Raw genomic sequence first — 24,446 nt, 5'->3', positions numbered from 1 at the left:
TGTTGTTCCTCTTTTTAATATATTGTACTTATAATTTAGAATGAGCCATACAAAATCAGAAGGCGCCATATAAAGTCATAATGAGACATATAGAATCAGTCATATGACATTATGGAGCCCAAATGGCTTGGATACAACAACTTTTACTGCACTCCACACACCCCAATATACAACCCAGCTAGGCTTGGATATATACAGCAGCTTTGTAGTGTTGCACTCCACACACCCCAATATACTATGTTCTAGGAAGGAGCAACCCTAGAATGTAGGAGTTTTCAGCCCTTCTTCCTCAGCATCCTCGTTAGTAGCCGACTTGAGGGACTGTCATCTCGGACATCTGAAATTGCTATTTCTTCTCGGCCATACCTTGCATTTGTAAGGTCTCTGAAGATGTTATTAGCCCTTTTTGCAATTCCATCCTGTAGCTCTAGAGTAGAAGAGTGTATAGCTCTATTATACATTGATGGATCTATAATGCCAATCAAAAACAACCAACTGTATGAGCACCATAACAGACATGACACATGATTCCTTAGCTTAGTCTTGACTAACAGTTAGTATTATTTTATCCAGAACCAAAATTGGTACTGTATGGTTGAGCAAAAAGTAACATAAAAGATAACATATTAAAAAGGACCAGATATTCTATTGCATCAACATTGGCTATTTATGCACTGGTTAAAACAATGGCTCACCTAGTACTTTTATCAGCAAACACTAGTACCATTTAACAATACCAAAACCATGTAAGAACATCAGTACATTTATAAGCTCACCATTAATTTTATCAGCAAAGTAACCAGTACAAGTTTGTATTTAGAAAGTAACAAATTTGTATTCCATCAATGTATAAGTCCTTTACAATTTGGCCTTCAAGGCCTAGTGTATGGTGGGTATTGGTTTACATAAGGATTATGCCTAAGAATCTGTTGGCACATCTCATGTAGAAGGTCTGCTATTCTTTGTTGGATGATAAACTAGTCTGTAGGCTTTGGATCTTCACTTAATAGTGAAACGATAGCACTAACACACCCCATGTTAGCATAATCTGCAGAGAAGACTTTAATGAATAATTTGGCTAGATGCTCATCAGGGCAGCTACAATGCACTCAATCACATGGCCTTCATAAGGGTATCTCATTGTAAAGGCATGAACAATTTCTTTGGCATTTGCTAAATCCAATAAGTATGGGAGCAAGTGATTTGATAGCTCATCATCATTAGGATCTCCATCATAGGCAAAAGGAGTTACGTAGGAACTGGGTGGATTTAACGCTGAATGTCTTAAGAAAACACATCTTATCTAGCCGTGTTGGGTGACAAAATTATTTTTTTATACAACAATCCTCTTGTGCAAAGTTGAACACGAACTTGAAATCCCTAAACCCATCATATCCCAATTTGCTTTCTATCAAAGACACTATGGGACTGACATTTCTCCTTATCATACTACTTCATGTAGCGATCTCAAAATGCTCCCACAAAGATTTCATGAAATTGATCAATTGTGGCCGCAAAGAGACATGGTTGCCGAATTTATGAACAATACCACCTTGGGCCATTTTAGGAGCATTTTGCCACCACCTCTTTAACAATATTCCATTCAAATCAAAAATTAACAACTTTTTTTGAGGTAGAGCATCTCTGGAGTCAGCTAGAAGAAACAATAACACATATACAAATCCATCATACTTGAGTTGATGAATTGCAAAAAGAATTTCATATCAACTTATGAGAAGATAAGTTGCAAAAAGAATTTCATTAAAAAAACAAGGAAGATAAATTGCAATTAAAAAAACAAGAAGATAAATTGCAAAATGAGTTTCATTCAAAACTTGCAAGACTAGCTCTCATACAATGTCATTTCATAGATGATCTGGTCCTAACATTTGGGGTTGGGCATTTTCTAGGATCAATCAAATACGAATTCGTAACTACTTGACTAAATTTCCTCTTCTTTGTCCCCGCAGGGAGAAGGCTACTAGTACTGTATCATCCTCCATTTGCTCTCCATTAGAGTTGTTAGGCAGTTTAGGCTTTAGCCCTGATATAATCTCAGCTGCCTCAGTGACCCTCTCACCGCTATCTGTGTTGAGCTTTTCACCACTATCCGTGTGTTCACCCTTGCTGTTCTTGCTTCTGTACAATGACTGCACAACATATTTCTTCTTGTGTTATATGTGGTGCTTCATCTTAGTAAGAGCTTCTTTAACTGGCAAACTTTCATCTACTAAACAATATATAATACATGAATAGATGCAATATATAAAATAGGAATATTAAATGAAATAGATAAAATAGGAACTTAAAAAATCAATATCCTCTTTTGGCCACATAAGAAAAAAAAAAGTCCTACCTCTCTCCTTTGCAACTTTCAGGTCCCCCTATGTCACTGCCTGCTGCTTTTTTACTTTGTCCAACATTTCATCCTCGTCATATTCCTGATCCCCAACATCCTCCAAGGAGTTGTCATCTTCCAACCGACTTTCATTGAATAGTTGTTCATTGTCTTCTTTTCCACACGAGGCCTGCCCCTCTACTTGTTATTCTTTCTTGGTGTCTAATGAACAGATTTGAAATGTTAGGAGTTTCACATTTCTCATTTTCAACAGCTTCAGCTTGCTTTGTACTAGTCTTCAACTTTTTTGGACATGGTATTTTGGTGTCTTTACCTATTTGTGTAAGGAAAATAACAATTATTTGAAATTGATTTCAAAAGGTAAATAGATTATTTAAAGATAGAAAATAATCAAAAAAATATTAGTATTTAAACTTGAAGGAAATATGGCCCTTGAGGGGTTCCCTTTAGGGGCAAGGGACATATTCCAACACGTCCCTTGCCCATAAAGGGGACCCCTCAAGGTCAACATTTCCATTGGTTGTGTTGGAGTCTAGATCTGATTGGTACTAAACAGTACTAAGTGCTAAGTGCTACTAATAGTGCTAAATACTACTAATACTACTAAGTACTGCTACATAGTACTAAATACTAATAATACTGCTAAGTACTAAATAGTACTAATGCTAATCCTAATATTGCTAGATAATACTAAGTGCTAACTAAGGTACTAAATACTCCTAATACTAAATAGTACTAAGTGCTAACTAGTGCTAAATACTACTAAATACTACTGATACTAAATAGTATTAAATACAACTAAATACTACTGATACTAAATAGTACTAAGTGCTAACTAGTACTAAATACTACTAAATAATACTAAATGCTACATATTAAATAGTACTAATGGCTAACTTAGAGGGCTGAATAGTACTAAATGATGAATAGTACTAAATACTAAATAGTACTAAATGCTAGATAGTGCTAAATAGTACTAAATGCTTAGTTGTATTTAGCCTTTTAGGCTATCCTTTTAGTACTAAATGATATATAGTATTACATGCTAGGTGGTGCTAATATTACTAAATGTTGAACAGTCCTAAATGCTAAATAGTACTAAATGCTAAATAGTGCTAAATAGTACTACATGCCAAATACTACTAATGCCAAATAGTGTTAAATGTTAAATAGTGTTGAAACACACAGTACTAGATAGTGCTAAATAGTACTAAATGCTAACTAGTACTAAATGCTTAGTAGTATTTAGCCTTTTTAGTTATCCTTTTAGTACTAAATACACAATACTAGCAGTGCCAAATAGTGCTAAAACACAACTGTACTAGCAGTGCTAGATAGTGCCAAATAGTACTAAAAGCTTATGCTTTTAGTACTAAATGCTAAATAGTACTAAATGTCAGGTAGTGCTAATATTACTAGATGTTGAACAGTCATAAATGCTAGATAGTACTTGATGCTGAATAGTGTTGAATAGTGCTAAATGACAAATACTACTAAAAAATGCTAAATAGTAGTGAAACACACAGTACTAGTAGTGCCAGATAGTGCTAAAAAGTACTAAAAGCTAAATAGTACTACTAAATGCTAAATAGTGTTGAATACTACTAAATGCTAAATAGTGCTAAATAGTACTATAGTGCAAAATGTTAAACATTACTAAATGCCAAATAGTTCTAAATCCTAAATATTGCTAAATCACATAAACAGTACTATTTAGTACTAAGTAACTGACTTTAAATGTTCAGCATGTACAATATTATATTACTCTATTGAGTAATAAGTAATAATAAAAAAAGAGTGAAGAAAATATACCTGCTTTGTTAAATCCCATGGTAGCCAACCATGCATTTGACACCAATACATTGCAGGACGGATGAATACATTGCAAGTTCTCAGAAAAAATGAATGCTGCACACATGATGTGGTATGTGTGCAAGCATGGTGTAAAAAGCACATCCATAGTTTCTTGAGAAAATCCAAGCCCACAAAAAACACACTTACGCAATTATTGAAAGGGTAAGTACACACTATTTGTAAGAGAACCCAACTCTAAAAACTAAAATATCGATTTGTACATGGAAGTTAACAATCTCACCATTCAATATTTATGTTCATAGTCACTATTTCAGAGCTTGTGGGATGGTGAGTTGGTGCTAGATTCAGAGCTCCGGGACCTTGACTTGAGAGCTTCTCAATCAGATGCTGCATGTTGCTCAAAAAACTTGAACTTTCTTGGTAGTGCTGTGATGCCAAAAATTGATATTTTTAATTTGGCATTGGTATTGTTTTTCTCTATGTTTGATAAGAGTTTGAGTATCAAGTGATAGCCTAGCGGCTCTCACTTATTTCTATTTTCTATGATATTGTATGGGATTGAGAGGATGAGTGGAATGGCTCATTGTAAATACCATAGGTATGAATTATAAATACCTTGGTATGGGGTGAGAGTTATTTGTGTATGGGATATTATGAGTTTTTTAGAAAATAGGAAGAGTGAGTCATATAAAGAGGTGGGCTCATGTCCATGTGTTCCAATAATATAAGAGAGGTCACATGCCAAGCGTGTGGAAGGCATGTGGAGGAGTGTGAAGTCAAGAGGAATCCTTCTAAAACTCCTATGTGGAATAAGGAGGATGTGGACATGTGGAAAAGAGAGGGTCCCTATGGGCTCCATGTGGGGAGACTCTTGACTTTCTCAATATTTTAAGAGTCTTGAGCATCTTTTGATGGGACACATGGCAAGAGTAGCCAAAAAGGACATGGATGGTGACATACGTGCTTATGTGGTTGATGGGGAAAGGAATCTACAGGCAGCAATTGTAAATGGGTGAAGGAGGGTAACAAAATCTCATCAGAATCTCTTCCACCATTGGGCCTTATGTTGCTGTAGTTCTAGTCTCCCCAAGCCTCTTCCATGAGCCTTCTCTTCCTCTTGTAGATATTCTCTTATGTAGACTCTTGAGTCCTTCTCTCTCTAGTTTATTCTCTCTCTATGAGTAGTCTTGGAGCTTCTGCTCCCTCTTGTATGTATGAAACCTCTTCTTCTCCCTTGTGTTTATAGTGTTGAGGTGGATTCTCACTCTATTTGTAATGAAGGTCACTTCAGGTTCTCTCTCTCTTGAGTGTCTCTTCCCTTTTCTGTCTTTCAAAGCCTTAAAAGTTCTTTCTATTCGGCTACTCACTGTGCACACATGGTCCATTTGTTTCCCGAGCCACTATGCAAACTTCTTCCCCTCTTCTAGGCGAAATCTATGAGGGGTGGATCGTTGATGAAGGTGGAGTCTTGAGGGAGCATCCTGCTCAGGCGAAATTAGCCTGGGTGGAGGGTAGTTTTCATGACAGTTTGACCCCCTGTTAGTGTTTTGCTCGTAACTTTCTGCTCGATAGTCTGATTGTAATGAAATTTATATCAGCGCGAAGCTCTCTTCAAGGCGCATGTTCGTATACAATCAGATCCACAATCAGATCTTGAATCAGATACTGCTGCAAAAAGTTATGAGTCTCTGTGTTTGACAGTCTGTTTTCATGACAGTTTTTACCCCCTTCCAGTAAACTGTCCAACCGTCTGTCTATTTTCAATGAAACTTATATCAGTGCGAAGCCCATCTCAAGGCGCATCTCTTTGTGTACTTGAATCTTTGATATCATGTCTCTACTGAAAGTTATAGGCCTCTGTGTCTAATGACAGTTTGTAGAGTGTTTTGAGCTAAGTATAAAGGTGTCTATGAATGAGGTGCAATGTTTCCTCGGAATCTACCCATCTGACCTAATCAGCCCCTTCAAACTCCTCGATATATATCAGTTCATGTCATGTTGAGCCGCAAGATCTTCTTTCAACAACGTATCGCTCTTCTCTTTGGTGCAGACCGGCTCGCTGAGATTATGGCCTCTGCTGATCCTTTCCTTCTCCCTATGCTTGACTACAACATCACTTGGGATGTTACCATCTTCATTCTCATCTAAGGGAGGAAAGTATGGTGTGGTATCTTGGCATAAAAACTTCTTTCTAATGTCTCATTCTCAATGATAAGTATCGTTGGCAGTCAGTTCAAATGCTGCAGGAAGTGAAGAGGTGCGTGAAGTTTATTACCCCCAACTTCATGTCACAGTGCTCTCCAACGCCTATATGAAAGCCACGCCGGCTCTCTTTGTCGTCATTTTTCCATATATCTCGGATCCAGGTGTCTGACTCCAGATATGAGTCTAGCTTCGCTCTCGGAAAAAATCTCCATCCAAGACTGCGGAATTGCTATTGGTTTACTGTCCTTAGTCTTTGGCTTCTCTTTGATTGTAGTCGGAATGAAAGCCACTTTACTGTTCGTAGCCTTTGCCTTCTCTTTGGTTGTGGACTCCTTGGATGGAGTGTTTCTTCTTGGAGAAAGGATATCGGGCTTCTTGGGGGCGGGAGATGTGATGCCTTTGGGCTTCCTTGGAGACATGGCGGTCTTCAGCTATTGCAAAGAGAGTAACATTTTAGTACTAGGACTCACACTAAGATGAAACGGAGTACAATAACAAAGAGAGAGAGAGAGCAATAAGAAAAGCAGAAAGTTTGCATGTCGATAGAAGGAATGGCAAAAGACAATCACATGCAAGTCTGAATATTGAATCATGGGGGGAAACCATTTAGAGAATGGAGGAAAAGCAAAGAACGAATAGAGAATGGGGGGAAGGAGAAGAACGAATATATATATATATATATATATATATATATATATATATAGAGAGAGAGAGAGAGAGAGAGAGAGAGAGAGAGAGAGAGAGAGTATACTCATGAGAGAGCGACCTGCGTCAACGTCCTGTGAGAAAATTCAACGTGAAAATTAGAAGTTCAGAAGTTTGAAAGTGAAAGCTGGAAATCAGAAGTTCAGAAGTTTGAAAGTGGAAGTGATAAAGTGCAGGTTCGAAAGTGAAACACCTAAGAGGAGACACAGTCCATGAAAATCTGTGTATAAGCATGAGAATGCATATATGAGAATATCTTGTGCATGAGAATCTGTAATCAATAAATATATTAGTGCACATCGATTCGAGAAATCTCTCCATATAGCACACTACTTAATACTATCACATTCTTGCCAATAGTACATACACCGTAGCATGCTTTTCCCTGCCTTAAATAAAATCATTATGGAAGACCTGTCAGAACTCGTGCCTTGTGTGTTCCAGATGTATGTAGAGCTAATAGAGCTATTCCCTTTGCCTCTACCTCAAGAAGTAATCAATAATCTTCCGAAGTTAATGTGCCTCAAACTGTGGCAAAGAGCATCATATGGGCCTGCTCTAGTGAAATTGTTGAGAGCATTTTTGTTAAGGGCTCCTAAACAAATAGAAACTCATTTAACCATGATGCTCGAAATTTTTGAGGTGCTGATAGAATCGGAAGAGACAGATCAACTAGCTTTGCATGGCATTACAAGCCTATTAGAATGCCTGGATCATAGAAACGTTGTCCCAAGTCTTGAAAGCTTTTAGAGGTGTTTGGTGGAACGACTGAATACCAACAGCACAGTCATTTCAGCCAGTCTGTAGTCATTTTTCTCGCAGTATATGTCATGACAATGGGACTTTATCAAGTCTCTTGACACTTTTCAGACCGGAATCTGAACAAAGGGAATGCATAGCAGAATATTTTCAAAGCATTACCTGATTGTTGAGCCACTTCAAGTTGTCCGAGTCGAGTGCCTGACAAAAATTATGCAGCGATGGAATTTGAGTAAATGTTATTTTCAACTTGCTAGTTACGTACTTGTTGAGGTCTTCGATTTGTGAAAGAGGCAGAAGTAGATAATCTTCATTTTGGTTAAACCAAAGCAAATCTAAAGTGTCCTCCTCGACCTCCTCCTTACCAATATCTTCAACAATATCGTCATCAAGAATGGGTCCTTCTAACTGTATCAATAGTACTATGAGCTGGTTGAGCATTGACGCCCACAAATGTCCATGGAATTCATCAGTACTAACCACCTTCAACGAAAGGCCCTCATATTCGCGTAAAAGTGTTGTTGCTGCTAACACACATAACTTGAGATGTACTGTCCCAGTAATCCAATTAACATTCGGAATTCAGATCACATCAAGTAATTGTATTAAGATTCCGGTCTGAAAAGTGTCAAGAGACTTGATAAAATCTCCAAGTCCCATTGTCATGACATATACTGCGAGAAAAAGACTACAGACTGGCTGAAATGACCTGTGCTGTTGGTATTCAGTCGTTCCACCAAACACCTCTTAAAGCTATCAAGACTTGGGACAACGTTTCTATGATCCAGGCATTCTAATAGGCTTGTAATGCCATGCAAAGCTAGTTGATCTGTCTCTTCCGATTCTATCAGCACCTCAAAAATTTCGAGCATCATGGTTAAACGAGTTTCTATTTGTTCAGGAGCCCTTAACAAAAATGCTCTCAACAATTTCACTAGAGCAGGCCCATACGAAGAGAGCAGTGTACAACTAATGATGGGGTTTTGCAGGCCAGCAGAGATGCGTAAGGTTATGATGTTTGTGGAGAGAGCAGTCGATAATGTAACGCTAATTCATGAGGTAGATTGTTTTGCTGGATTGTCATGTTATAATACTAGATTTGTTATTCTGTGGCTGTTCTTCGAGAGGTACATTGTTCTGCTGGATTGTCTCACGAGGGGTTGCCCCAGTAACATACTTGGAGCGTTATAGTAGTGGCCTTCCTGCGTTTGCTTTCTTAGTCGTATCCTTTTGTGATGGTGATTCTTTGCAATTCAAAGGGTAGTATTCTTTGCAATTCAAAGGGTAGTATTTTGTTTCTTGTTTTTTGCTTTCGACATCCAAGTTTGTAGATGAGTAAGTGAAGGATTTTTTCTTGCTGCACGTAATAACAATTGTTCTCCGGTCTTGTGCTATACACTATAACTACAACTGTGGTGTAACATTTTTGTTCATTTTGCAGAGTCTGCACAATCTGTCAGAATATGAGTACAATGAAGGTCATACGATTATGCTTATGCTGCTATCATGCATGTAGAATTTCCACGATGCATGCAGTTCTGAGCTTTTCTGACAGATTTGTAGTTTGACAGAATGTTTTGGATACCACAACAAAGGAGCATGATGGAGTTCTGACAGGTCTTCCCTGATGATTTTATTTAAGGCAGGGAAAAGCCCTTCTTGAAATATATTTGGGAGATCTTTGTTCACACAAATGCTAGTGACAAGGGGTCTTACACAGTGAAGAACATATAGCATGAAGCTACTCGTCTTTCTCAACACAGGAATGAATCTAACAAGACAATGTGAGGCAAAACTGGCTACCTTTACCCTACACATAAGCTTCCCAAGACATATGATAATATAAACATCTTCTTGAGAGCCCTCGAACTTCAATGTATCAAAGAGGTAAAAAATGATTTGGAGCAACAGAGTATGTGCATCTTGGGAACTGATTAGAAATTCTGTTCCATCACCACGTTGTCTGTGAAAAAGTGCTCCACTTCGACTGCAGATGCTCTTGTGGGCAAAGCAACTAATAAATACATCAAGCAATTTTTGGATCTCCAATTTTGGAGTTTATCATCCTCATACTCTTTTATTAAATTGCCAATAATTCCAGGAAGCAAGCCTTCAATTTGGTCATTGTAGAATTTAAAAAGAGACCTGAATAATGCAGATGCAGTCTGTCGTCTATTACCAGGTTCTTCTGTTGCCTTTGCATCTAGCCGAACATACTGAGCAGCCTGTGTTTCAAAGAAAGCTTCATTTTCCTTTGATAAGCGAGCATTTCTAATTATCACGTTTTCACAAAGGGGCTGGACAAGGTCTGGATTGGTGAAGAGGCATCTGTTACCAATCGTAGATAAAAATTCCATTGCTTTGAGAGCAACTGCATCGTGGCTTGGAGAGAAAGGTAGATTGCAGGATAAATCTCAAGTTTGAGAGGCCTTAAAGCAATGCAACCGTTCCTTGAAGTTCTCCTCCGGAAAATATTTATCGGGGGAGAGGATATAAATGCTGTATATTCCTAATTGAAGTTGGCTTGCAATGTACGCGCCACACCTTCATTTGAGAGTAGAAGATCTGAATAATCTTCTACTCTGCCCATTCCCTAAACAAATCCAACCATGGCCCCATAGTCTGCTTGAAAACATCCTGTACTTCCTGGAAATTCAGAGAATAGAAAATTCCACTGCACGCAATTCCAATTTCGAGCATCTGTCTCAACAGACTAGTGTCGTTTGGCAACAAGGACTTTTGCAGCACGTCCTTCGACTTCTGGAAATACTCAAATAGCCTTTGTCCTCCAAACTCGTGATCCAGTGGCACCTCAACAGTGCTATACCCCTTCCGGTATTTCTCGAAAATGGCATCTAAGGACTTCAGCACTCCCATAGGAAGAGAATAGTTCTGCGTCAACAATGGAGGATCGATCTGCGCCAAGATGCCTTTAGCGTGGGAGAGCACCATAGAAAATCTCCTTACAAAGTCGAACTCAATAATAATGGTGAGCATTTCCATCAACTCTTTTTGTATCTTTGTATCTTTGGAGTGGTGTTTAGTAGATAATCCCCGAAGATCGAATGCCGAATAGATCTGGTCAACAAGCTAAACCTTTTAAGACAGCGTCCGCCGCCTGGCTTAGCCTTGCATCTCCTGAGAGCAAATCCTCAAAAACAGATAAAAGTGAACTCGAATGTAGCTGTATTTCGGCCTGCGCTTGCATTGTTTCCCGCCATCGCTAGTCTCCATCACGAATGAAGGAAACTTAAAGGACTGCATGCAATTGCGTGGACCTCATGAACGGCAAACTTAAAGCCAACTAAAACGCACAAAAGTAAAAACATAAACTAACGATTACAGATTTCGAAGATTCAACATGCAAGGCTTATATCGTCACGAATCGCACCTGTGTCCAACCGCATGCGATGAGTTCTCGGAGATGTCTTCGCAGTGCTTTTCAAGATCCCGAAACTTTATGCAAAGTAGGAAGCGACTGAAATTGCACACAAAACAATGAAAGAAACGTTAGTCCCAAGATCCCGAAGCTTTATGCAAAGTAGGAAGCGACTGAAACTGTACACAAAACAATCAAACAAACGTTAAGAGACTAAACTAACAAAGATGCACAGACGCAACGAACGACGGAAACTTTGAAGCGAACGAAAACATGCACTGAAAAAAACGATAGACTAGACGTAGTTCCAGTTTCCAACTACTGATTGCATACGAGGCATTGTTCCAGAATGTCTTTCCATTTGCGCACTCTGTTTTTGGCAGGGAGCGTGGCTTGAATCATCCTCCAGAGTTGGAAGATGAGGCTCCTTGCTGGTGTGGCCTTCGGGATAGTCTGAATTCGTTTCTTCCATGTTTGAACTCTATCTAGAGGTGCTTCTTTGCTCCATCTGCCACGAGCTTTCTCACACCATGTCCGGTGGCGTAGCTCCTTTCTTTTCTTGCTGATTAGTTTTCCTAGTCGGCCAGACTTTGTCGACCCTTTCCAGTGCGTGCTGAACACAGGGAGTTTCCCTATTTGTGAGGAGGAAGCTTTCTTTGAGGTGCTCTGCACTAAACCAGTTATTGCTTTTAGTCCTTTGTTGCTTATTGTCTTGGCAAGCCATTTGCTAGCTGTGACAGGTGCTATGTTATCTCCGTATGCAGCCCTTGTGGTCCATATATTCATATCTGGAGACTAGTCACCAAGGAGGGCCTTGGGGCTCTCTCACCCCACATCCTCTAGTGAATGCTCCCATCCTGTTACGAGTTTAGTTGCTCTTTCTGAGGCTGGGATCTTTAAAGGCTTGCCTCCGAATCGAATTTCTTGCCAGGATGGAGAGCCTGAATGCCTATCTGTACCTCTAGCTTCCTATAGCCAATGCCTCACGAGTATGGCCCATGGTTGCTTTGTGTTCACCTTGAGCACCCACTTCAAATTGAGCTTGTCAACTTGTTCTTTCAGTTTTGGCAAGCCCAAGCCTCCGTTGCTAATCGGCGATGTTATGATGTCCCAGCCGATGGCGTGCCACTGGCCATTCCATAGATAATCCGCCACTGGCCATTCCATAGATAATCCCTGCTCATCTTCTCGAGCTCCTCCATACACTTTTTGGAGAAAGGGAAGGCTATTGCAACAAACACCAGATATGACGCCAATATGTGCTTCGAAATTGTTAGTCTTGCCATGAAGGAAAGGAGCTTGTTCATCCACTTTTTGAATTTGTCTTCAACTATCCTTAAACACCAGCTGAATCTTTGTTTAAGGGTAACACCGACTCGAACTGGGCCCCCCAAGTAGCGGGTTACTCTCCCTAGATCTATCCACATGAAGTTGAACAAAGAGCAAGCAATGAATGTACTTGAAACACATAGATCTTACTGTTATGAGATCTTTGGGAAGGTCCCCATCTCCTACGACGATCAACTCGTCCCATTGCTTGTATGAAGCACCTAACTTTATGACAGTTGCGGCCAAGGTTGCCAAGGGAAGCTGATTCCCCTCTCCCTTGTTTATGAGATTTCTACACCTCTCTTTAAATTGAGAGATGGTTCCTTGGGGGTAGATTTCTGGAACTACACCAAATGGTTCTATCCTCTCGACCCTAGTCGAGGATCAAAGGCAATGCTATAGTCAGTGGTTCCTCCATCATTCCTTGGGTTTATGGAGCAAACGGAGAAATTGCTTACTCTTGTGCAGTCACCTACGTTTAAAAACCTCACAAATTCTCCATAAAAGAGCTTGTCAATGTGCAAGGTTATAAAACCTAGGCCAACCCTATCAACGAGATCGACCTTCAAGCATCTCTGATAATTTACACTAGAGAGCATGCATGTTCCGTATTTATTTAAGACCTTCCCATCAAACACATAATTTTTGATTATTAGATCAATCTCCGAAACTTGCAAAACCTTCACTACTGGCTCAATTTTTGGACCACACCAATTGTGTGCTTCATGGAGAGCAGGCACATTGACATTCTCGACACATGGTGGGTACTCTTCCCTGACCTCAACTACTTTTGGTTTCTTGTCATCCAAAAGATCGATTTCACTGATCTTCTGTTTGGGGCATGGCTTTGCTAGTTATAGTTGCTTTCACAACGAGGGGTGGTGAAGAACTTAGAAGAGAAGTGACTCCACCTATAAGTGAAGGACTAACAACATGCACACTCAAAGGGGATATGTTAATTGCAAGGATATTGTCTCTCTTGGATTGAGGATGGATAAAATCTGTTTCAACAAAATTCGCTCTATTAGAGTTCTATGTCACTATCAATAGACTGCTAAAAATAGTATATATTAATCCATTATCACCATAAAATTCCTTCTTGCTATTCTCACCTAATTATTATCATCATAGTCTATACAATTCATCACAACCCTTACAAAAAAGAAAACAATTTCATATATCTCCATTTCCATGTGGTTGTTTGATTTTTTGAAGCTATTGTTTCGAATATCCATTTACTTCAACACAAAAGCATTGGTAGTGTAATTATTTTCATTAACAAGATCATTCTTTCATCCTTTTTTTTGGCATTGCATTGATTCATGGTATTGAAGGATTGCATGTTTATTTTTTAATTCTTTTTGCTTGTAGGAATTAAAATGTGGGGGATTGACCTATATGAGACTCAAGCAATTAGACCATTACAAGTGTTTACACATTTACACACGATGTAATCAAGCAAAGCACATTCAGCATGAACCACAACACATCAACACGCTCTATCCACATGGATTTAAAAAAAATGCACGCTATTTTCCCAAGGAACAAAAATCACAACTTTTTATCTAGCATTCAAAATTTGATGTCTCGCTATGTCAGAATGCATGATTTTTGTTTCGGTCTTCTATCTGTTTCAGTCTACGCGCCCCTCGACCTTTGACCTCAACTAAATACACACAATTCTTAATCTCCATCCGTGAAGTAGCAAACACTAAACCATGCAACACACAACCCAAGCTCTCAGCTCAACCGAATACACACACTCTGCAGGATCCAACCACACTCCCGAAAGCTATCCCCATCGCAACCATGGCGACCCTCGCAGCATCCAACATACACACACTACCTTCACCCATTGCAGCTATTGACAGAGGCTCTAATCCCCCCGAAAAACATATGCGGCCTAAACTCTCATCACGGCCTACCAGATCATCATGCACAGCATCTACCCACAGAAACTCACACCCAAAACACACACACACGGTGATCCTCTCGCACCCCTAAAACACAGACAAATTGACCGTCCAACTCCACAAACGATCCACAGATGGACCAAGCCTACGCAGACCCAAACTCTCATCACAGCCTACCAGATCGTCACGCATAGTTACACCCCAAAAATGCACACGCAGAAATCCTCTCGCACCTAAAAATCACAGGCGAACCGACCATCCAACTCCTCAAACGAACCAAGCCTATGCACCATAATACTCCACCAAAATCTTCACACAGATTGTCTAACTACCTCCATTGAAATCTTCACACAGTGCGTCCAACCACTCAAACCCAAAACCACACATCAATGAAGCCTTCGTAGACATCGTTTCCTCAAACTCTACACACAAATCAAAACTCCACATACAACCCAAGTGTACACACAGCGACCATCGAACACAGACCTCAGAATCTTTCGTATCCAACTCTTCACAGCAGAACACACACAATGCATAAACGACCATCTTGCAGCTGCACAATGAACAAACATGCATTTTAAAGACATGCATGTGATAACCTACATCGTGTCAGAGCAGATACAAATCTGCCTAACATGATGATCCTCCATGCTTTCCTCTTCGATTCTTTGAAGAGGTGCAAGCCAAGAATGGCTGCTCTCTTCAGTATTCAGTACAAGGCTCCATTCTTTCCTACATATACATCGTGGCACAGGATGCAGGTAGCCTAGAGAGTTTCGCTGGGTCTATGGGATGCCTAATGGGAACATTTACAGGAGGAGCAGGATACAAATCCACGCTAGGGAGAATCCTATGGTGGGATACGTCATGTGAAATATGTCTGCATTGGTACATATAGTGCTCTCCTTGATGGTATGCAATGCATGTCATGATCCTCTGCTCCTCCAGCTATGGCTCTAATTGTCATACTCGAGTCACCATCTGCCAAGAAAACATGCATCATGAGGTGAGAAATGTCCATAGCACTTGAGTTACACATACATCTCAAAAACATAGTGGAAGATGATGAACGACTAACCTCGCTGGTAGACTCTGGCAACCATACCTCCAAATCAACAATATGTGCCACATTCAGCCAACTGACGTTGAAGCTCCTGAACCGTCATATCTGTCTCACTCTGGCCAGGCATGTGCATGTTTGTAGGTACGGGAGGTGGAATTTGTAGTGTGCACATGCAAGAAAATGGGTAAATGAACTTTGCACAGAAATAACACATGGCATATTTCAACATCAAGAACAATGATCTACTTGTACATAACTCGACAAGGTGGAGACCAAGTTGTGCAAGGACATGGCTACAGAATCAATGTCTCCATGTATTCGTTCTCCAATATCTCGTAATGCTAGTGTAGGGATAGTGTGAAGCTTCGGTGCCTCACACCGACAACGAACTAATGTCGTCCCATCCTGCCACGTCCAGCTCTTGATCTAGGACACGTACTAAGATAATCCACTTGGTGCCCAAGGATGAACTCATCATATAGTTACATCGCAAATGAAATGGAAATCTGGAGGTTGTGAGGCAACAAGCCACCTTTGGTAGTGAGATCTGGGATAGATATGCGTTGGCCTTGCGGGGTGCCTACACTGCAATATGTAATAAGGTTGTCCGAACCGAGGCCACTATGCCACTATCTGACCATCCCAGAAAAGATAATCTAGTGCCTATCAGGTGAGTCATGCTCAAATAGGGCATGTATGGCTCTCCAATCCATGCCGTGACCTTCGATCGCTGTCTCTGCCTGCACCTGGAACGTCTGCTAAATGTCCTTGTAATTTCCTAGTCAATCCAGAGCATCGATGATCACATTAAGACTTGCAACCAAAGGACAAGCTACGTCAACATCCTACAAAGATCTCATCTCGCCTCTCAAAAGCTCGATCTATTGACTGCACAGTAGTGGGGCCTGCGTGATGTTTGGCGCATGCACAGATACTTATTAATATTAACATTTTCTATTTTGATTGACACAGAGAAAATGCATACATGTGTATATATACTAAACATAGAGGCTTTATAAATTGCATGATTTATATGTGTTACATACACAAGCATGTAACACAAATAGTGTATACGAGTATTGAACCCGTGCTTTGCATGGGCAAAGATGAATGACCATCCTCAACCACTCCCCATCTGAAGGTGGATCTTTGATCCTTAAATTGCTAATCAATTCACCTTGCATACTTGGATTGGATTTTGAAAATTTGGCTAAGTCTTAACCCATGGCTCTAAGACCTTCCATCTCCTCCTTTCATTCCATTAACCTTCCATCTCCTCCATTCCATTGACCTTCTATCTCCTCCTTGCCCCTAAAGTTTCCTCTTGTATTTCCACCTCCTCCCCCCTCCAAGCCTCCATCCAAGAGCTCCTTCTTTGTGACACATGGTAGGCTCTTCTCCTCCAAGCTGCCACATGTCCTCTCTTTTTTTTTGGGGTGTCCATGGTTAATAGGTTAAAGATGTATATGTACATGAATTTTAGTAGTTGTTTTATTGGAACAACAACCAATAACAAAGGTAGACAAAGGAAGGGTGAACACTGTGATTCCTACAGTTAAAGAAACTAAGATACGTCTACATAATTCTTGATCCGCATGTCAATGAATATGGATGTAAGAAATTGTAGAAATTACATCCTTCAATTGTAGGACTGATTGCACTGCTTCATGATCAACCAACTCTTAGCCTATGCATGTAGTAAGGCATGCTGGGCATGACATTGGTTGAGAGAGGCTGCAAAGAGGAAGCACCTCTAGGCATTTCCCTTAGAGGGCCACATGGTATCTCACAAAAAGTAAGTATAAATATAGAAAGTTAGAAGGTAGATATAGAAGTCTCCCCTGATTTCAATGAACCAACTACGCCTATTAAACATTTTGGGTTTATTGGAAACTAATTTTTTAGGCTTCGTAACCATGGAGAGTCCCTTTAGAATTACACTAATTACAATGCCTTTTGAAGGCACATGACAAAAGAAGCACATCCAAGATATGCCATTTAGAAATGTTCGTCACATCTATATTTTCACAAATCTTTAGTATAGCTACATTCAAGGATAAAAGAGCTACAAAAGGACATGGCACATGCCTTACTAACAGAGTTAAGATGGATCCAATGCTCACTACTCAAGCTCTTCCTTGAAAAGTAAAGTAAGAAATAACTCTATTAGTAAGGATGGGAGGTGGGAAAAGAGGCATGCAGATGGATCCAATGTTCTCACTACTGAAGCTCTTCCTTGCCATGAAATCAAATCTATTTTCTTGTTAATCATAGTTTTAGTCAATAAAATCATTCATTGCAAGCCTTGTTATATATATCAACTACATTTCATTTGATCTTGCATACCCAAACATGTATATTATTTTGATGTGTTATCAATACATGAAATGCAATTGATAGACGTAACAAAGCTTGCACGATGAATGATTTGATTGAGAATCGCAACCAACGGAGGGGTTGCCCCAGCATCTTGCAAAGATATCCAAGCCAACAGAAAGAAGTTACAAAGGATCAATCAATACAATCTAAGACTCCTCACACATAGATCCGACTATAGAGATTTTTTGAGAATTGTTGTGTTCTAAAATGAATATCATATTGCATCAACTACTCAATTTGGCTCCTTCTTTTAAGGAGCAGCTGTTTTAGAATTTACAAGGGGAGAATCTTGATGTACCACAAAAAATTGTGGAGGAAGATGAGGATGATGTTGAAATCTATACTTTTGCCGTGGAAGATGTGAATCATAAAGTGCTTGGAATAGATGTGGAATAGAAAAGGCAGATCATTCCAAAGATGCTTATTGATAGGGGATCTAGTGTGAACATTTGTTTGAAGATATTTACAAACGCTTTTGTACTTATAAGCTAGTCCCAGCCCCTTTCCAAGTCAGGATGGCTGACCAAAGGAGGATATAGCCATTGGGATTGGTAAGAGGACAAGAAATTAGTGTATGGGGCTTAACTTTTATAGTTAGCATTGTAGTCCTCAGATGGAAGAAAAAGACACCTCTTAGTCCATGCTTTTGGAAAGACCTTGGCTCAGGCCTACAAGGGTCAAGTAGAATTGGGGTGCTGAAAGGATTACTATTCGAAAAAGAAAGAAAAAGTGGGTAGTAGCAAGCTAAGGGTGTCCACTTTTTGTCCACTCTAGGCATCGCTCGTCTCGCAAATATAAAGGAATTCCAATACCTCGATCCTGGTATTGCATCCAATAAAACGTTGATCGGTGGAGGTTTGGGCTAAGCCAAAAACCTCGATTGAGGTAATATCCACAAAAGCCACGTCAGCCAAAAAACCATGATCGTGGTACGTGGCATCTAACATGTCGGATGACCTCGATTGAGGTAATATGATAGCATGCCATGCCATGCTTACTTGTCATCCCAATGGAAGGCGAGTTGGAATCTTATGTGGCATGACATACCTCGACATGTCAAAAATTCCCCACATGGCATCGTATTTTATTGATGAGGAAAGCACATACCCCGATCAAGGTATTTTGACATGGCATAATTTTTAAAATAGACATGCTGAGTTGGCAAGATATTAGCTCAATCGTGGTAGATGATGCGGCATTCAATTTCATACGTGGTTGATACATGGCATCAATACCTCAATCGAGGTATTGGATGCTGGTGATGGCATGCTGGCATCCCTATATACCACGATCGTGGTAATTAGCACAATCATGGTAATATTACCATGTGGCCCAATCGGCATTGAGGCACAGGTGTGACAGAACGACCAATGGATGGCAGTTTGACCCATAGATGACCGACGGATGAATGCCTTTGATCGACGATCGATGGAACGTGGGAATAGCGAGTAGGGGCGACAATTTTGGCACTCATAGGATGATTCCAAATGCTAAACTCACAAGTCGATGATGAATCGTTCAAAAACGTTGATGAATTGATCAAAATCATGAGTTCTTTGTTGAAATGGTCTTTTTTTTGGTTGAAATCTAATGAACAACTTTTTAGGATTTAGGAAAATGAAAATGAAAATCAACTAAAAATGGAAATGTTTTGTAGCATTGCATTTCATGAAAAAATGAAAGCGAAAATGAATTGCATACTTTTATTTATTGGCAGCATTGCATTGAATTATGTTCTTTCCTTTGCCCAAAATTTCAAGTATTTAGAAAACAAAATTTTCATGCTATTTTTAATTTTTTAAGACGTTACAAGTGTAAAAAGGTAAACACTCAAAAGATTATGCTATTTTAAATTTATTAAGATGATACAAATGTAAAAATGTAAATTTCAAACTTTCCATGCTAAATGAATTATACAACATTATGCTTTTGTATTATAGATTATGAATTATGTTTTAGGCCCAACCCTCAATCCCTTGTATCACGACACTTTTATTTTTCAATTATTGGTGCATTTGATGACTCATTCCATCAATATTTAGCTCACTTAATGATATTTTGAATTATACTTCCATAACAAGTCTACATTTGACCTTAGAATGCTCTCATTTGCATCACATGTTTAGTTGTTATTCTTGCTTCCTATACTAATGTATGATGGCATATGTTATGAGTTCTTCTTGGCAAGCTACGTCATTACACTTCTTCTATCAAGTCTTCATTTCAACTCTTGGTCAATGAAATGTCGACCAAGCTTTATAAGGTGCTTCACCCACAATCAAGTTCATGCATATGGATATAGTCTTGTATGCTATCCATTATAGTTAGGACAACATATGCTTGTTTATGTAGACCACCATTGGAATCTTAGCAATTGTGTTATGAGCCAATTTAGGTACACTTTCAACACACCGCATGAGGTGTATGACACACTCATTTTTCTCAAAGAAAATACAAGCGCCACCATTGGAAGGATGCAAAATCCTTACTAATTTGTTATAGCCATGGATGAAGTTTGATGGGATAACTAAAGAGGGATTTAGCTTAACAAAACATTAAAGCTAGGAGGTTTCCTAATTGCATTGGTATAGAGATAAGGAGGTTTCGTGATTGCATTGGTATAGAGATAAATCCACCTTGATAAAGCATGTCCCTATGAGTCTCTATTGCATACTCTTGGCCCTACTCTTGGCCTTACCATGACATAATTATGTCATCTAGAATGTTGAAACTCTTAATGAACCCCTTTTGATTGGGATGAATCTCGAGAACTCCATCTTATCTCTCAATTGACATGCAAGCTATTTTGCAAAAACCTTATAGCTATAGTTAAGCATCATTGAATTGCTCATAGAGTTGTGTTCAACACCTTTAGGTATGATTTTTATGATTTTACTATTAAGTTCAGTTGGTAGTGTGCTTGATTCAAAGGCCTCATTCCAGACCAACAATAATTTGGTCCTTTTATGGTCTCCCTTGTGCATTCTTTGGCTCCTTTAATTCTAGAAAATTGTGCACCAATTTCACCCCCATACCACCCAGAATCAACATGTTCTATCACACTAATTCAACATAATATTCCACCATTTTTCACACTATTTAATATGTTTCTACCACACTAAGTCAACATATTGCTTGCTAGTGATGAAAAGTTGCCTTATTACTAAATAATCACTTAAGTGTGATGGCGACATGCACAAAAGTTACAGTAGCATCAATGATTTTCCATAACATCTCCCTAGTTGCCCCACCCAATCGACCAAGTTCATCATTCACCCTTAGCTCCCCTCCAATCTTACAAAAAATTTCATGACCCTATCCATTGATGCCCTACCTCCTCCATTAGATTTTGGGTATTACATAAGTTCCCAACTTCCCATAAAATGGTGTCACTTGCTTGCACCACATTAACTTGGTTATATTGCCAACAGTGAGTTGGTGCAACACCCTTGCAAACCAAGGGCTATGTATATAAATGTAGAAGACATATATTGTCCTTGTTGGATATGAAGCCATAGATCTCTTGGAAAAATAAACGAAGATAGACCTTTGATCTCAAGGTGAATAGGTGTGCAACCCAAAACCATCATAGCTATGGAGTGCGATTCTTTGGCGAGCTTTTTGGAGCAAGCTTTTTCGAGCGAGGTGAGCTTTTTTGTGAACTGAGAACTTTTCATGAGCTTTTGAAATCTACATTCAGAATCAAGATTGTGGCGACGCGAGCTTTTTGTACTCAATAAAACCAATACAACTCAGCTTCTAAATAGTGATCATCCAAAGCTTGCCTTGTGCTTGTGTGCCATGATAAATTATGATGCCTTAGAACTATCTGTACATCTGTGTACAATATGGATACATATCAACTTACCATGCTATTGCTATCAGGCTAAGAAACTGAGCTGGAAACTTCCCTGGAAGCTTGCTGAAGACAAGCGATGCTGGAACAGGGTAGAGCATATATGTAACTACGGGTCTTGAGGGCTAGACTAAAGGCGCACTACTGGAAGGGTGCTTGAGGGTAGGGCAGCCACTGGATGATGCAAAAGTAGGGCTGTAGCGACGGTGAACTATTATAGGAGAAAGACTAAGGCTATGCGACTAAAGGCAACAGGATAGTAAACCAAGCTGAGATTTGAATGAATATTTTTTTTGGAAGAAAGGTAGAGTTGATTATATTACCAGAAAAAACTAGAGGTTACAAGAAGCTCAATAGCCATGCTGGAGCACTGGGGTACAACCCCACCCACGAAACTTATATACTCACCTCAAGGGGCTTACCAGCTAGCTGTTGCAAATACAAGCCTCAAGGGGCTTACCAGCTAGCTGTTGCCCAATAGACTTGCCCTTATGTCAACACCTGCAAGTACCCTAATGTGGGTCCTCTGAAAACAAGTAGGTTGCAAAGACAAAGAAGTAGAGGACACTAGTTAAATGCACATGGAAGCACAAATGCCACCAAGAAGGAAAGCTCGAATCCATGGGTGTGCTTGAAGACTAGCTCTTGCACAAGCCTCTCCCGCTATCTCGAGCCCAAAGCATCCCCCAAAGCATCCCTAGGTGAGCAATGTTGAGAATCAAGCTCTCTATATTTGGTATTCCGTTGTGTGCTTAGTTGAATAAGGTGAGTCACACTGACTCAAGCATAGTTAGTATGTGTGGTTAGTATCTATCATGTACTTTGTGTGTTGACTTATCATAGTGTGGATAATGGATTGTGAAGAAGAATGTGGGATAGAATAGATGCATCATGGCACAAAGAGAGAGAGCTCAAGTGAGACAAAATCCATTGTATTAGAATGAAGGAGCATCCTCCATTATATAGAGTGAGAGGATGATGTAGGCACCTCCTCTATCTCACCCCTACATCAGTGGGATTGGCCTAAATCAAAGGAACCTCCCATGTGGGGGCCTTTGTGTTTACATCATCACTTAGGTCACACACTAGACACCTCATAGCACTAGGTGTGCTTCTACAACACACACACACACACACACACACACACACACACACACACACACACACACATGTAACTCCCCTAGATGCACACATGCCCCTTAGAGCAAGCCCTTGATCACATTTATCCCAACATACCTACCCTCAAGGGTTTGCCTCTTGCTATGTCAAGGATACATCTAGTCACATAGTTTCTCATGCCATCTCATGGTGGTCAAGGATAAATCTATGGCTAGGATCTCATGCTAGCAAAGGTGCCCAAGGGTCAAGGTTTACAAAAATGGGATAGACCAAACACATATCACATGGCCTACATCATATGGTGACTAGAGGTGATTTACAAAAGACAAAACACATGACATTCTTTTTGGAGTACTACTCCAGGCAGAGAACCTCAAAATTTGGCCAAGTGATGATAAACAAAAATTCAAAGCCAAATTACTCAAAAGCCAAAGTCCTCGTCTTCTACCACAAAGTTTGATGCTTCATTTGTTGATGGAGTTCTCTCTTCAACCAGATTTGTCATACTCCTCTTTTTCTCATTGCAAAACTTCTCAGAGTGATTATTCTTGCCACAATAAGAGAAAGGGTTGATTTTATAACAATCTTTCTCAAGATGATTGTTTTTCCCACAATGTTTGCATGTCTTGTACTTGCGCTTTGAAAACTTCACTGCAAGTGCTTCTGTGTGCATTTTGCCCATTCTTGAAGTGTTCTTTCTTTCCTCTTCTTGTAAGGCACTAATGATGCCCTCTAATGTGGGTTGAGGAAGATTCTTCAAAGTAGTAACCACATAGTCAAAGTCTTGAGGCATACTCTTTAAAAGCACTACCATAGCATCATCCTCAGTGACAGGAGAGTTAATTGAGGCTAGTTGTGTCATAAGACTCCTCATAGTGTTGACATGAGCAGTAACACTGTCTCCCTCCATTTTAAGTTCAAATAACTTAATTTTCAGATTTAATTTGGAAGTATGAGAGCTAGCACCAAATAATATGTCTAACTTATGCCATGCTTCAAAAGGGGATTCCAAATTTGAAATATGGTGTACATAATCATCTCCCAAACCTAATGCAATTATTGCATAGGATTTCTCTATCCTTTTTGTATTTGCAGGTGTAAAAGTAGAGTCAGTGGCCTTTCCTTTACCTTTGGTTGTAGTTGATTCACCTTCGTGAGAGGATTGAGTTCCTGCCTTGACTAAGTCCCATAAATTTTCTTTCATAAGCATAAAATTTATCTTCATCTGCCAAGTATGAAAGCCTTGGCCATTGAACTTGTCAATTTTATAAATAGTCATGAGAGGGTCTTACCTTTTTTAGGCATGTCTACTCTCTTACAAAATGACTAATCTTATTGAAAAAAGAAATCTCCCTCACCATACAAATGTAGATTGCTAGAGATAAATTCAAAAAAGTCTAATTGTTTAGCATATTCATACCCAGTTGGCTTCTCCCAAAGTTTCTTGGCCAGGGTCTTCTTCACTTTGAACTTTGTCCTTCTTGTAGTCTTTTTCAAATGTTTAGCATTGGAAGAACAATCAGAACTTGGCATCTTGACAAGATATTAGTCCCAACTTCAATTTG

General features: G+C 39.5%; 1 protein-coding gene across 1 annotated transcript; it reads right to left on the bottom strand.

Annotated features, from left to right (window-relative positions):
* Positions 1-9,777: 9,777 nt before the first annotated feature.
* Positions 9,778-10,795, bottom strand: LOC147887998 (exportin-2-like). The gene is made up of 3 exons (XM_087393273.1): positions 10,452-10,795; positions 10,289-10,387; positions 9,778-10,171 (listed from the first exon to the last, which is right to left on the bottom strand). Exons 1-3 carry the CDS (start codon positions 10,793-10,795, stop codon positions 9,778-9,780), a joined length of 837 nt encoding a protein of 278 aa, XP_087249399.1.
* Between the last annotated feature and the right edge of the window lie 13,651 nt (positions 10,796-24,446).

This window comes from Dipteris shenzhenensis, chromosome 22 (genome assembly GCF_047967505.1).
Source record: "Dipteris shenzhenensis isolate YYH24624 ecotype China chromosome 22, Dip_SZ_1.0, whole genome shotgun sequence".
Lineage (NCBI taxonomy): Eukaryota > Viridiplantae > Streptophyta > Polypodiopsida > Gleicheniales > Dipteridaceae > Dipteris > Dipteris shenzhenensis.
Note: the sequence above shows the minus strand (reverse complement) of the source record. Positions and strands in the feature narration are given on the sequence as shown.

Coding starts and splice junctions, on each gene's coding strand:
- LOC147887998 (XM_087393273.1), bottom strand. CDS start 10,795: ATGGTGCTCTCCCACGCTAAAGGCATCTTGGCGCAGATCGATCCTCCA. Junction 10,388..10,451: donor AAGCAGACTATGGGGCCATG/GTTGGATTTGTT, acceptor TCTCAAATGAAG/GTGTGGCGCGTACATTGCAA. Junction 10,172..10,288: donor GAGGAGAACTTCAAGGAACG/GTTGCATTGCTT, acceptor GATTGGTAACAG/ATGCCTCTTCACCAATCCAG.